The sequence below is a fragment of the Lepidochelys kempii genome, chromosome 11 (genome assembly GCF_965140285.1).
Source record: "Lepidochelys kempii isolate rLepKem1 chromosome 11, rLepKem1.hap1, whole genome shotgun sequence".
Lineage (NCBI taxonomy): Eukaryota > Metazoa > Chordata > Testudines > Cheloniidae > Lepidochelys > Lepidochelys kempii.
This window is the reverse complement of record NC_136390.1, coordinates 12683975-12697479: the sequence shown is the minus strand read 5'-3', so window position 1 is coordinate 12697479 and position 13505 is coordinate 12683975. Positions and strand designations below refer to the sequence as shown.

General features: G+C 44.9%; 1 protein-coding gene across 1 annotated transcript in view; it reads left to right on the top strand.

Annotated features, from left to right (window-relative positions):
• The window catches only part of ITGB5 (integrin subunit beta 5), a 116120-nt gene that overhangs the window by 63808 nt on the left and 38807 nt on the right, over window positions 1-13505 (top strand). Inside the window, exon 10 of the mRNA XM_073305158.2 lies at window positions 3580-4009. Coding sequence (XP_073161259.1) covers window positions 3580-4009 — 430 coding nt within the window. The remainder of the gene's footprint in view (window positions 1-3579; window positions 4010-13505) is intronic.

The following is a 13505-nucleotide window of genomic DNA, read 5'->3' as shown; positions in this document are numbered from 1 at the left end:
CGGATCATCCTAGTAGCCCTTCTCTGTACCTGTTCCAGTTTGAATTCATCTTTCTTAAACGTGGGAGACCAGAACTGCACACAGTATTCCAGGTGAGGTCTTACTAGTGCCTTGTATAACGGTACTAAAACCTCCTTATCTGTACTGGAAATACCTCTCCTGATGCATCGCAAGACCGCATTAGCTTTTTTCACGGCCACATCACATTGGCGGCTCATAGTCATCCTATGATCAACCAGTATGCCAAAGTCCTTGTCCTCCTCCGTTACTTCTAATTGATGCGTTCCCAGCTTATAACTAAAATTCTTGTTATTAATCCCTAAATGTATAACCTTACACTTCTCACTATTAAATTTCATCCTATTACTATTACTCCAGTTTACAAGGTCATCCAAATCTTCCTGTATGATTTCCCGGTCCTTCTCTAAATTGGCAATACCTCCCAGCTTTGTATCATCCGCAAACTTTATTAGCACACTCCCACTTTTTGTGCCGAGGTCATTAATAATAAGATTGGTCCCAAAACTGATCCCTGAGGAACTCCACTGGTAACCTCCCTCCAGCCTGACAGTTCACCTTTCAGTAGGACCCGCTGTAGTCTCCCTGTTAACTAATTCCTTATCCACTTTTCAATTTTCATATTGATCCCCATCTTTTCCAATTTAATAATTCCCCATGTGGCATGGTATCAAATGCCTTATTGAAATCTAGGTAAATTAGATCCACTGCATTTCCTTTGTGTAAAAAATCTGTTACTTTCTCAAAAAAGGAGATCAGGTTGGTTTGGCACGATCTACCTTTTGTAAAAGCATGTTGTATTTTGTCCCATTTACCATTGACCTCAATGTGCTTAACTACTTTCTCCTTCAAAATTGTTTCCAAGACCTTGCATACTACAAATGTCAAACTAACAGGCCTGTAGTTACCCTGATCACTTTTTTTCCTTTCTTAAAAATAGGAACTATGTTAGCAATTCTCCAGTCATATGGTACAACCCCTGAGTTTACAGATTCATTAAAAATTCTTGCTAATGGGCTTGCGATTTCATGTGCCAATTCCTTTAATATTCTTGGATGAAGATTATCTGGGCCCACCCAATTTAGTCCCATTAAGCTGTTCGAGTTTCGCTTCTACCTCAGATATGGTAATATCTACCTCCATATCCTCATTCCCATTTGTCATGTTACCATTATCCCTAAGATCCTCTTTAGCCTTATTAAAGACTGAGGCAAAGGCAACTGAAGGCAATCCGGTCATATAATCCTATTCATAAATTTATAAAGATCCATCTTGAAACTGGTTAGATGAACAAGCCAGAAAGATCCCATCTGGACTTTCAGATCCTAGATTATGTTTCAGGGCTGGAAATTAGAAAAACAAACCAAACCCTCTTTTGAGCACATTGGACACAGAGTCACTCAGACAATAAACAGGACCATTCAAAGCCAGTTTTTACCCTCTGTCTTCAGATAGAATCATAGATCTGTCGGACAGGAAGGGACCTTGAGAGGTCATCTAGTCCAGTCCCCTGCACTCATGGCAGGACTAAGTATTATCAGATCTAGACCATCTCTGACAGGTGTCTAACCTGCTCTTAAAAATCTCCAATGACAGAGATTCCACAACCTCCCTAGGCAGTTTATTCCAGTGCTTAACTACCCTGACAGGAAGTTTTTCCTAATGTCCAACCTAAACTGCCTTTGCAGCAAATTAAGCCCATTGCTTCTTGTCCTGTCCTCAGAGGTTAAGGAGAACAATGTTTCTCCCTCCTCCTTGTAACAGCCTTTTATGTTCTTGAAAACTGTTATCATGTCCCCGCTCAGTCTTCTCTTCTCCAGACTAAACAAACACAATTTTTTCAGGTTTCAGAGTAACAGCCGTGTTAGTCTGTATTCGCAAAAAGAAAAGGAGTACTTGTGGCACCTTAGAGACTAACCAATTTATTTGAGCATGAGCTTTCGTGAGCTACAGCTCACTTCATCGGATGCAATTTTTTCAATCTTTCCTCTTAGGACATATTTTCTAGGCCTTTAATCATTTTTGTTGTCTTCTCTGGACTTTCTCCAATTTGTCCACATCTTTCCTGAAATGTGATGCCCAGAACTGGACACAATACTCCAGTTGAGGCCTAATCAGCACGGAGTAGAGCAGAAAAATTACTTCTCATGTCTTGCTTACTCCTGCTAATACATTCCAGAATGATGTTTGCTTTTTTTGCAGCAGTGTTGCACTGTTGACTCATATATAGCTTGTGATCTACTAGGACCCCCAGATCCCTTTACACAGTACTCCTTCCTAGGCAGTCATTTCCCATGTTGTAGGTGTGCAACTGATTGTTCCTTACTAAGTGGAGTACTTTGCATTTGTCTTTATTCAATTTCATCCTATTTACTTCAGACCATTTCTCCAGTTTGTCCAGATCATTTTGAATTTTAATCCCATCCTCCAAAGCACTTGCAACCCATCCCAGCTTGGTATTGTCTGCAAACTTTATAAGTGTACTCTGTATGCCATTATCTAAAGCACCGGTGAAGATGTTGAACAGAATTGGATCCAGAACTGATTTCTGCAGGACCCTACCTCATATGCCATTCCAGCTTGATTGTGAACCACTGATAACTACTCTCTGCAAATAGTTTTCAAACCAGTTATGCGCCCACCTTATAGTAGCTCCATCTAGGTTGTATTTCCCAAATTTGTTTGAGGTCATGCGAGACCGCTTCAAAAGCCTTGCTAAGGTCAAGATATACACCTCTACCCCGAAATAACGCTGTCCTCAGGAGCCAAAAAATCTTACTGCGTTATAGGTGAAACCGTGTTATATCGAACTTGCTTTGATTCCCCGGAGCGCGCAGCCCCCCCTCCCCACTGCTTTACCACGTTATATCTGAATTTGTGTTTATATTGGGTCGCATTATATCGGGGTAGAAGTGTACCACAACAACCGCTTCCCCCCCATTCACAAGGCTTGTTACCCTGTCAAAGAAAGCTATTCGGTTGGTTTGACACAATTTGTTCTTGACAAATCCATGCTGACTGTTACTCATCATCTTATTATCTTCTAGATGTTTGCAAATTTATTGCTTAATTATTTGCACCATTATCTTTTATGGTACTGAAGTTAAGATGTCTGGTCTGTAATTTCCCGGGTTGTTGTTATTTCAAGTAGAATCTTGCTTTTAAGTTCTGAAAAGTTTTTTGAATTCTAGAACCCGTGAAGTTCTAAAAGTCTCTTTATTTGTTAATTATTTGTATTACAATAGCATCTAGAGGCCTCAATTAACATCAGGGCCCCTCTGCACTAGGCAGTATACATACATATGGGAAAAGACAGTCCCTGCCCTGAAAAGTGTACAGTCTAAATAGACAAGTGCACCAAAGAGTTGGAAAGGGAAACAAAGGAGAGGTGATTTGCCCAAGGTCGCATGGCAGAGCTTGGACCCCAAGTCTCCTGTATCTCAAGTCACTACCCCTCCCACTGAACCATTCTGCCGTTTGATGTTTCAGAAGCTACAATTTAAGCTCCCGATTCGGTCTTTTATTTATTTATTTTTTAAATGTCTCTACATTCCTCTTTAGGTTTCCTTTGAGGTGTCTGTCGAAGCTCGGAGCTGCCCTGCCGAAAACACCTCGCACACTTTCACCATAAAGCCAGCTGGGTTCCGGGACACTCTGGAGGTGGAGGTTGCTTACAACTGCACTTGTGGATGTACGAAGCGGATGGAACGGAACAGCAGCAAGTGCAGTGGGAATGGGACTTACACATGTGGATTATGTGAATGTAACTCAGGCTATTTGGGATCCAAGTGTGAATGCGAAGAGGGAGAGAATGGGAACATGTATCAGAACATGTGCCGGGAGGCTGAAGGCAAACCTGTCTGCAGTGGCAGGGGGGAATGCAGCTGCAACCAGTGCGTCTGCTACAAGAGTGAGTTTGGAAGGATCTATGGATTATTCTGTGAATGCAATGACTTCTCCTGTGCCAGATACAAGGGTGTCCTCTGTTCAGGTGAGTATGTGTCCCTCTTTTTATTTCTCCTCATTCAAAAGCTGTTACTGTCCACTGACTCTCCTATGCTTGCTTGGCTGAGAAATGATTTTAGATCACTCCAGCATGCTTCGTATGCTGGTACTTGCAAATTGCCATGTGTTCTTTCCATGTTGAGATTTGTGCTGTTCCTTCAACACAGGGTTGGCAATTTCCCAGGAAAAAACAGTTTAGGACATGGTGCTGGTACCGGCTTAAATCCAGTTTAAACTGGGCAAAATAATTGCATCAGTGTCCAGTGAGTTCAACAAGCATAGAATGAATCTTTTCAGAACTGAGGAATTAGCTCGGTCTGTCCACTACCTCAAAATTGGCCTCTTACTACAGTATGCTGCACTGCCAAATGGCCCTGGACCGGTAAACCCTGCATGCCTCTTATTGCTTAATGCTTCAAGCCTACAACTCTGCATTATTGTCCATTTCATATCATCAAATATTTTCGACTTTCACTTATATAGTAATGAAAACCGAGATATGAGTCATGACATGTATAACTTTCTTGAGAAAATACCAAACCAAAATGTATACAGACATTCATATGGTCAGTATTATAACTACATATGTTAGTATTCTATGTACTGCAGTTTTACTTTTTATTTGGACCGCCCTAAATTAATCTCTGAATCTACTGTCTTATGTAACCACAATTTGAATATGTATCTAAAACTAAGTGTAATGTGGTGTGTATTAACAAAACAGTTTTTAAAATAGAAAATGCCTTAAACTGGGACTAAGTAGTTTTTCTGGGGGCAGTAATATAGCTGGTAAAAACGACCTCTGGTAAGTATCATGCCATCTCTGCTTTTAGGTTTGTTTAAAAAATGAGATCTAGAAAGAAACTCTCACTGTGATAATGAATAGAATGCATGTTGTCTATGAGAATTGGCCTTTCATTGGCACTGGCAAAGAGTGTAGAACGAGCTGTACTCTCCAAATTGGGACGTTCTCCAAGATCCCTGGGGAATGAGAAGTCTGGGTTGGTTGAGCTGGGTCGGTTTTGATTGGCCATCTGTTGTTGGTTTTGCATCTTTGATTAGCTGAGCCTTCTCCTTATTACTCCGGAGGGTTAGCAGAAGCCATTTTGTCTTACTTTCTTGGGAAACGAGTGTGGGCACAGACACTAATGTGTAGATCTTACTCCCCTCAGGGCAGGGGTGCTGGAACAATTTTTATAGTTGGGGTGCTGAAAGCAATTGAACCAAACTGTAAACTCTGTATATAATGGAAACCACTTCAAGTCAGGGGGTGCTGCAGCACCCCCTGCACCCCTAGTTCCAGCACCTATGCCTCAGGGTGATCCTTGGGGCAGCACATTAGCCAGTCTCCCCAACTCCAACATTCCTGTGCACTATAGAGAGATTTTGCCCAGCTGCACATACAAGGAGAAGAAGCTTCCTACATGCCCTTTTTCCTGCCTCTCCGGCTCAGCCTTCTGTCTTTGAAATGCTCTGTCCCCTTCATGATTGCAATCAGCAACCACTTCTATTCTGTGCATGTCTACACCCGGTTCTTGCAGACAGTGAATCACACCTGGTGTGAGAGATTCAGTTAGGCACAGGGTGAGAGATCTCACCTCCCTGAGGGCCTGGCTTTTCTCATCTCTTCCTGTCTTTCTTTTCATTGTCCTTAGCTGAGGAGCTTGAATCGCTAATTATATCCTCAGCTGGGCCAAATGAGGCCCTTTCACCGATGAGTCAGCCTTAGGCTACTCTCACCCTGTCACAGAAACATTCTGCTTATAGACCTTTGCTCTCCTTCTGGAATTCTTTAGTTAAAACCCTTACCTTGCAGGGAGAAGCAGAAGCAACTTATATAAATCTCTCTGTGTATTGTTGTTCACTTTATGACTTTTAAAAAATCTGTAAGACTTCATGCCACTCAGCTGACTACGGACTACTATGTGTGCAGTGGCCTCTTCATCCTAAAGGATCCCCCAGGACTTTACAGACTGTATCATATACATTTGGGGGCATGGCATCCTCCACTGAAATGCAGCTACCTCTGGGTCAGAACACAGCTGCTACTGAATAGAACAAAACAACGCAGAGAGACTCATTTAGTCCCCTGTGTAGCCTGCCTCAGGGATCTTACCAGCTGCAACTGGGAAGATGAATACAGTATCCAGTCAAAACTGAAGTGGGAGTTTTAAATAGGAAGAATATAATTGTCCAAACTTAAGAGTCTTGCCAATTCTCATGATTTTGTCATAAGACTCACGATAATTATTGTTTTCCTTAAAGCCCCAGCTCCTGGAGTCAAGCAGATATGTGCTGATTTCATAGAATCATAGAATCATAGAATATCAGGGTTGGAAGGGACCCCAGAAGGTCATCTAGTCCAACCCCCTGCTCAAAGCAGGACCAATTCCCAGTTAAATCATCCCAGCCAGGGCTTTGTCAAGCCTGACCTTAAAAACCTCTAAGGAAGGAGATTCTACCACCTCCCTAGGTAACGCATTCCAGTGTTTCACCACCCTCTTAGTGAAAAAGTTTTTCCTAATATCCAATCTAAACCTCCCCCACTGCAACTTGAGACCATTACTCCTTGTTCTGTCATCTGCTACCATTGAGAACAGTCTAGAGCCATCCTCTTTGGAACCCCCTTTCAGGTAGTTGAAAGCAGCTATCAAATCCCCCCTCATTCTTCTCTTCTGCAGGCTAAACAATCCCAGCTCCCTCAGCCTCTCCTCATAAGTCATGTGTTCCAGTCCCCTAATCATTTTTGTTGCCCTTCGCTGGACTCTCTCCAATTTATCCACATCCTTCTTGAAGTGTGGGGCCCAAAACTGGACACAGTACTCCAGATGAGGCCTCACCAATGTCGAATAGAGGGGAACGATCACGTCCCTCGATCTGCTCGCTATGCCCCTACTTATACATCCCAAAATGCCATTGGCCTTCTTGGCAACAAGGGCACACTGCTGACTCATATCCAGCTTCTCGTCCACTGTCACCCCTAGGTCCTTTTCCGCAGAACTGCTGCCTAGCCATTCGGTCCCTAGTCTGTAGCTGTGCATTGGGTTCTTCCGTCCTAAGTGCAGGACCCTGCACTTATCCTTATTGAACCTCATCAGATTCCTTTTGGCCCAATCTTCCAATTGGTCTAGGTCCTTCTGTATCCTATCCCTCCCCTCCAGCGTATCTACCACTCCTCCCAGTTTAGTATCATCCGCAAATTTGCTGAGAGTGCAATCCACACCATCCTCCAGATCATTTATGAAGATATTGAATAAAACCGGCCCCAGGACCGACCCTTGGGGCACTCCACTTGATACCGGCTGCCAACTAGACATGGAGCCATTGATCACTACCCGTTGAGCCCGACAATCTAGCCAGCTTTCTACCCACCTTATAGTGCATTCATCCAGCCCATACTTCTTTAACTTGCTGACAAGAATACTATGGGAGACCGTGTCAAAAGCTTTGCTAAAGTCAAGAAACAATACATCCACTGCTTTCCCTTCATCCACAGAACCAGTAATCTCATCATAAAAGGCGATTAGATTAGTCAGGCATGACCTTCCCTTGGTGAATCCATGCTGGCTGTTCCTGATCACTTTCCTCTCATGCAAGTGCTTCAGGATTGATTCTTTGAGGACCTGCTCCATGATTTTTCCAGGGACTGAGGTGAGGCTGACTGGCCTGTAGTTCCCAGGATCTTCCTTCTTCCCTTTTTTAAAGATGGGCACTACATTAGCCTTTTTCCAGTCATCCGGGACTTCCCCGGTTCGCCACGAGTTTTCAAAGATAATGGCCAGTGGCTCTGCAATCACAGCCGCCAATTCCTTCAGCACTCTCGGATGCAACTCGTCCGGCCCCATGGACTTGTGCACGTCCAGCTTTTCTAAATAGTCCCTAACCGCCTCTATCTCCACAGAGGGCTGGCCATCTCTTCCGCATTTTGTGATGCGCAGCGCAGCAGTCTGGGAGCTGACCTTGTTAGTGAAAACAGAGGCAAAAAAAGCATTGAGTACATTAGCTTTTTCCACATCCTCTGTCACTAGGTTGCCTCCCTCATTCAGTAAGGGGCCCACACATTCCTTGGCTTTCTTCTTGTTGCCAACATACCTGAAGAAACCCTTCTTGTTACTCTTGACATCTCTGGCTAGCTGCAGCTCCAGGTGCGATTTGGCCCTCCTGATAACATTCTTACATGCCCGAGCAATATTTTTATACTCTTCCCTGGTCATATGTCCAACCTTCCACTTCCTGTAAGCTTCTTTTTTATGTTTAAGATCCGCTAGGATTTCACCATTAAGCCAAGCTGGTCGCCTGCCATATTTACTATTCTTTCGACTCATCGGGATGGTTTGTCCCTGTAACCTCAACAGGGATTCCTTGAAATACAGCCAGCTCTCCTGGACTCCTTTCCCCTTCAAGTTAGTCCCCCAGGGGATCCTGGCCATCCGTTCCCTGAGGGAGTCGAAGTCTGCTTTCCTGAAGTCCAGGGTCCGTATCCTGCTGCTTACCTTTCTTCCCTGCGTCAGGATCCTGAACTCAACCAACTCATGGTCACTGCCTCCCAGATTCCCATCCACTTTTGCTTCCCCCACTAATTCTACCCGGTTTGTGAGCAGCAGGTCAAGAAAAGCGCCCCCCCTAGTTGGCTCCTCTAGCACTTGCGCCAGGAAATTGTCCCCTACGCTTTCCAAAAACTTCCTGGATTGTCTATGCACCACTGTATTGCTCTCCCAGCAGATATCAGGAAAATTAAAGTCACCCATGAGAATCAGGGCATGCGATCTAGTAGCTTCCGTGAGCTGCCGGAAGAAAGCCTCATCCACCTCATCCCCCTGGTCCGGTGGTCTATAGCAGACTCCCACCACTACATCACTCTTGTTGCACACACTTCTAAACTTAATCCAGAGACACTCAGGTTTTTCTGCAGTTTCGTACCGGAGCTCTGATTTGAGCCTTACTTTTTTTTTTTTTTTAAGAATAAAGTTTCTTGCCCTCATGGCTGTGGAAAAAGCTTCAAAATGTGACCCCAGTCCACTCTAAAGATTCAAAAAGCAGAAGGCAAATAAAAAGAACACACAATCTATTATTTTACATGAAACATCATGATTTTAAAGCCAACCTCATGATCTTTGGTGAACCTGACTCATGATCTTTGAACATTTGGGGTTGGCCATACTGCAGAGAAGCTGGTCAGGATGCTGCAGCTCATGTTCTTTTCCTGCCCGCTCCCTCCCCAAAAAAGTGTGTGGAGAGGGGGATCTTGGTTCACATGGCCATGCCTCTTTGCCGCCTCTAAAAGATAGCACCTGTCCTCCATAGAATCATGCTGGGGCTTTTCTCCATTAATGATGTATGTTCCAGTCACCGGCACCGCATAAGCCTATAATGCAAAGTGTTGCCATACTTTATTTATTTTTAGGCTATGCTAATGCTATTCTGGGTCTTCTACAGCGCACAGAGCTTCCCTGATCTTGCTCAGCTGTAGAGCTAGGACTCCCTTGCTAAACCAGACTTGCTAGCTATAACGTCTTTACGCTGCTGGTTTTGACTAAGGTTGCTATTTAAAGGCTGAGTGGGAAGTGTATAGTTTCTTGGGCAGCTTTCTCAGTTCGGAGCGTGAAAGCTGGCTTTGAGTTCTTCCATGTGGTGTCTGTTTTATTCCTGTGGCAGGATCCAATACTATTGGCAGGCTAAGAATATTCAAGGCACGCAGCTGATGATGTGGTTTGCAAATAAATTTGGTGCCTCTAAAATGGACTCTGCCCCATATTCTGCTCAGTCACCTTTGGGGATCTTGGATTTGTCTGGGTTTTTAACTCACATAGCAATACCTTTGTATGTCTAACCACTGAATTATCGGGATAGCTCAGCACTTTACTCTATTCAGACCATCACTGTTGTTTGGATCTTTTTAGCAATTATTTGGATTGCAAAATATGCTGTATAGTGTTAGACTCAAAGTACTCTGTCGATGTAGTTTAGGAAAGAGAAGGTCAAGACAATGGTTCCCAAACTTTTTACTAAGGTGACCCATCCACTTCACTTTTCTTTTTTGGGGGACCCACCATTACCTATTTATTGTGCATGTGTGTGTAACTACTATTTACTATTTTTTTTATTCTAACACCACAAAACACAAAATGATGTGCTTTCCGCGGTGCTAGCACTCCAGCCCAAGTCCTCTTCTCAGCAACCTTCAGTGCCCTTGTTCTCACTTTCCCAGCCTCTGTGGATAGAGAGCTCCGATGCCGGCTACTCCCCTGTAGTTTGAGGTCATCACTCCTTAAAGTGCGAGTAGAAGACAGGCTACAACAAAACACCAGAAAACACAGAACAGCCCTCCAGGCTCTCTCTGTCCTAGAGAGAATTAGCTGGTCAAAGATCCTTTGATGTTTGAGAGGCCTAACTGAAACCCAGCTCCCCACTCCAGGCATTGCGACCTACCACACAGGGGCTCAGCACCACTCAGGATTGGCCCAGCTGCCCCTCTCTCATGATGAAGGGGTGGCTGGGCCAAACCTGCGTAGAGCTGTAACGTGCCAGGTCGCAACACCACTCACTCATATTTGGCCCAACCGCTCCTCCGTCATGATGGAGGGGCAGCTGGGTCAATACCCCTTCCTGCAAGTGGCTCTGGTGGGCAGGAGCACTCCTAAAGCATGTACAGTGTGAGAAGTGACATGGGAGGGTCAGTGACAGGTGACTTGCCTAGACATTTACTGCAACCCACTGGTGGGTTAAGACCCACCGTTTGGGAAACACTGGGTTAAGTGGTGACTCGGTTAAAGTTTGTAAATACCTACCTGAGGAACAAATATTTAATAATGGGCTCTTTAGTCTAGCAGACAAAGTTATAACAAGATCCAGTGGCAAGAAGTTGAAGCCAGACAAATTCAGACTGGAAATAAGGTGTACATTTTTAACAGTAAGGGGAGTTAACCAAGGGAAAAATTTACCAAGGGTTGTGGTGAATTTTCCATTACTGGCAATTCTTAAGTTAAGAGTGGATGTTTTTCTAAAACTCTTGCTCCAGTTTAAACAGGAATTATTTTGGAGAAGTTCTCTGCCCTGCGTTGTACAGGAAGTCATACTAGATCAGGGGCAGACAAACTTTTTGGCTTGAGGGCCCCATCAGGTTTCCAAAATTGAATGGAGGGCTGGTTAGGGGAGGCTGGATCTCCCCAAACAGCCAGGCGTGGCCCGGCCCCTGCCTCCTATCTGACCCTCCCCCCACTTCTCACCCCCTGCTCCCTTTCCCCTGACCACCCCCGGACTCCCCACCCCTGACTGCCCCCTGCCGCCCCATCCAACCCCCCCTCTCATTCCTGACTTGCCCCCCGGGACTCCTGCCCCATCCAACCCCTGTGTTCCCCGTCCTCTGACCGCCCCGCCCCCTATCCACACCCCCGCCCCCTGACCACCACCCCCAGATCCCCTGCCCTCTATCCAACCCCCCCTGCTCCCTGCCCCCTTACCACGCTACCTGGAGCTCTGGTGGCTGGCGGTGCTCCAGCTGCTCCAGCCAGAGCACCGGGTCAGGCTGCGGCTCTGCAACTGCGCTGCCCGGCCGCCCAGAGCGTTGTGCCGGCGGCATGGCTCACTGAGGCTGCGGGGGACGGGGAGCCTCCCGGGCCAGATGCTCAGGGGCCGAGTAGGAGGGTGCCACGGGCCGTAGTTTGCCCACCTCTGTACTAGATGATCACATTGGTTCCTTCTGGCCTTAGAATCTATGAATCTATGTTTTTCTTAGATTTTCCTATGCTTGTGTTAGAGTCATTGGCACCATCCTCTAGAAAAATGAAATTAAAAGGGTAAATGGGAAAAAAAGGTTGTCCCCCACCGCCTTGCGACATTTGTGTTCTCAGGCTTTACTCATATTGGTTCACCCCAATCAGCCGTTTAGTCATCCCCTGTCATACTCTCCGGAATCCTTTGCACCCTTGCGCACCATAGGAAGTACCACAAGATCAAAGGGAGATGGGCCTATAAAGTGCTTCTGGCATCTCGACCGGCAGCCAAGTGGTTTTGGATTGTGGGGTTTTAAACTGTTCTAAAAACAGATTTAAAAATATAAAAATCTTCAGACCTTTATTATATTTGTATTGCTGTAATGTCTAAAGCTCTAACTGAGATCAGGATCCCATTGTGCTAGACACTGTTCATATACATAATAAAAGACCGTTCCTGCCCTGAAGACCAGGAAAAATAGAGGCAGAGAGAGGTGAAGAGACCTGCCCAAGGTCACACACCAGTTCAGTGGCAGAGCTGGAAATAGAGCCCATGTCTGTCAAGTCCCATTCCACTGGCTTGTTCACGGAATAGCCTGCCCTCCAGTATTGTATCCCAACCAGCGACTAATCTGGGACACTTCTACATCTTTTTTGCTTTAAACTTTGGATGGGCCTGATGGAAAACCCCAGTCTTGAATGAACAGATCCAACCTTTGGGGAAGTCACAGCCTGGTTTTGCAGTGGGATCATCTCTGGTATCCCTGGATCTAACATCCCCTAACTTTCTCAGGCAGTGCATGTCTTGATCTAAACTTTGTGGCTTGGGACCACCTCTCCTCCTCATTATTACTTTAATAGAGTAATGACTATTAGTAAGAAATGACCTTTTGGCCTCTCAGTCTGAGACTACTGGGAGCTGCACAGCACATAGCTCAATACTGTGGTCAATGAGAGAGAGCTCTCTCCTGTCTTCATTTGTAAGTATCTCCCATGAGCCCGCATGCCAAACCCTTGTTCCCAATGGATAACTCACTTTAAGAAGCACTCAGCTTCCTCCTCAGTCATTACAAAGAGCTACATTGCACCTCCTGTTCTTTTCACTGTTCCCAGTGCAGAAAGTTCTGGACACAGTAGTGTATGTAGGTTCTCCTTCCATGCAGCAAAACGAGTGGATGAGTTATATGGAGGTTGGATGGGACCCACTCTAAAGGGAAACAAGAATGTCACTACTCTAGATGTAGAACTGGAACATCATAGGCCAGCTTGTCTCATGTGTCTGAATATATGTCCCACACTAAACAAGGTGGCACTCGTGATTACCCAAGATATTATGCCTATTCCTGTAAATAGCCATACCATTGAGAGGCAGTTCAGTACTGTGTATCCCTGAAGAATGGCTGTGGAAAATAATTCACTGGCATTATGATGCACTATAACTGTTGACAAAGATTGCTTCCAGCTCTTTACAAACCAGTGACATTGTTCCACTGTTTCCTAAATCCAAGAATAGCTGTTTTAAACCACAGTTGAATGATTCCTGGACAGGAGGCATAGAATGCTTTATATAACTTCCACCGTCCCCAAAACACAAGAGACAAACAAACAACATTTCACTGGAAGTCTGTTTTTTTTCCCTTTGAAAAATGAATCAGTTGATTATTGAAATGAGGAATGAACCACTCCTAGGCTAAACAGAAGTTGCTGTTTCGTAAATCTGCTGATGAGACAACTGCCACTGGATGCTGAAAATAGACAAGCTTTCTGAAT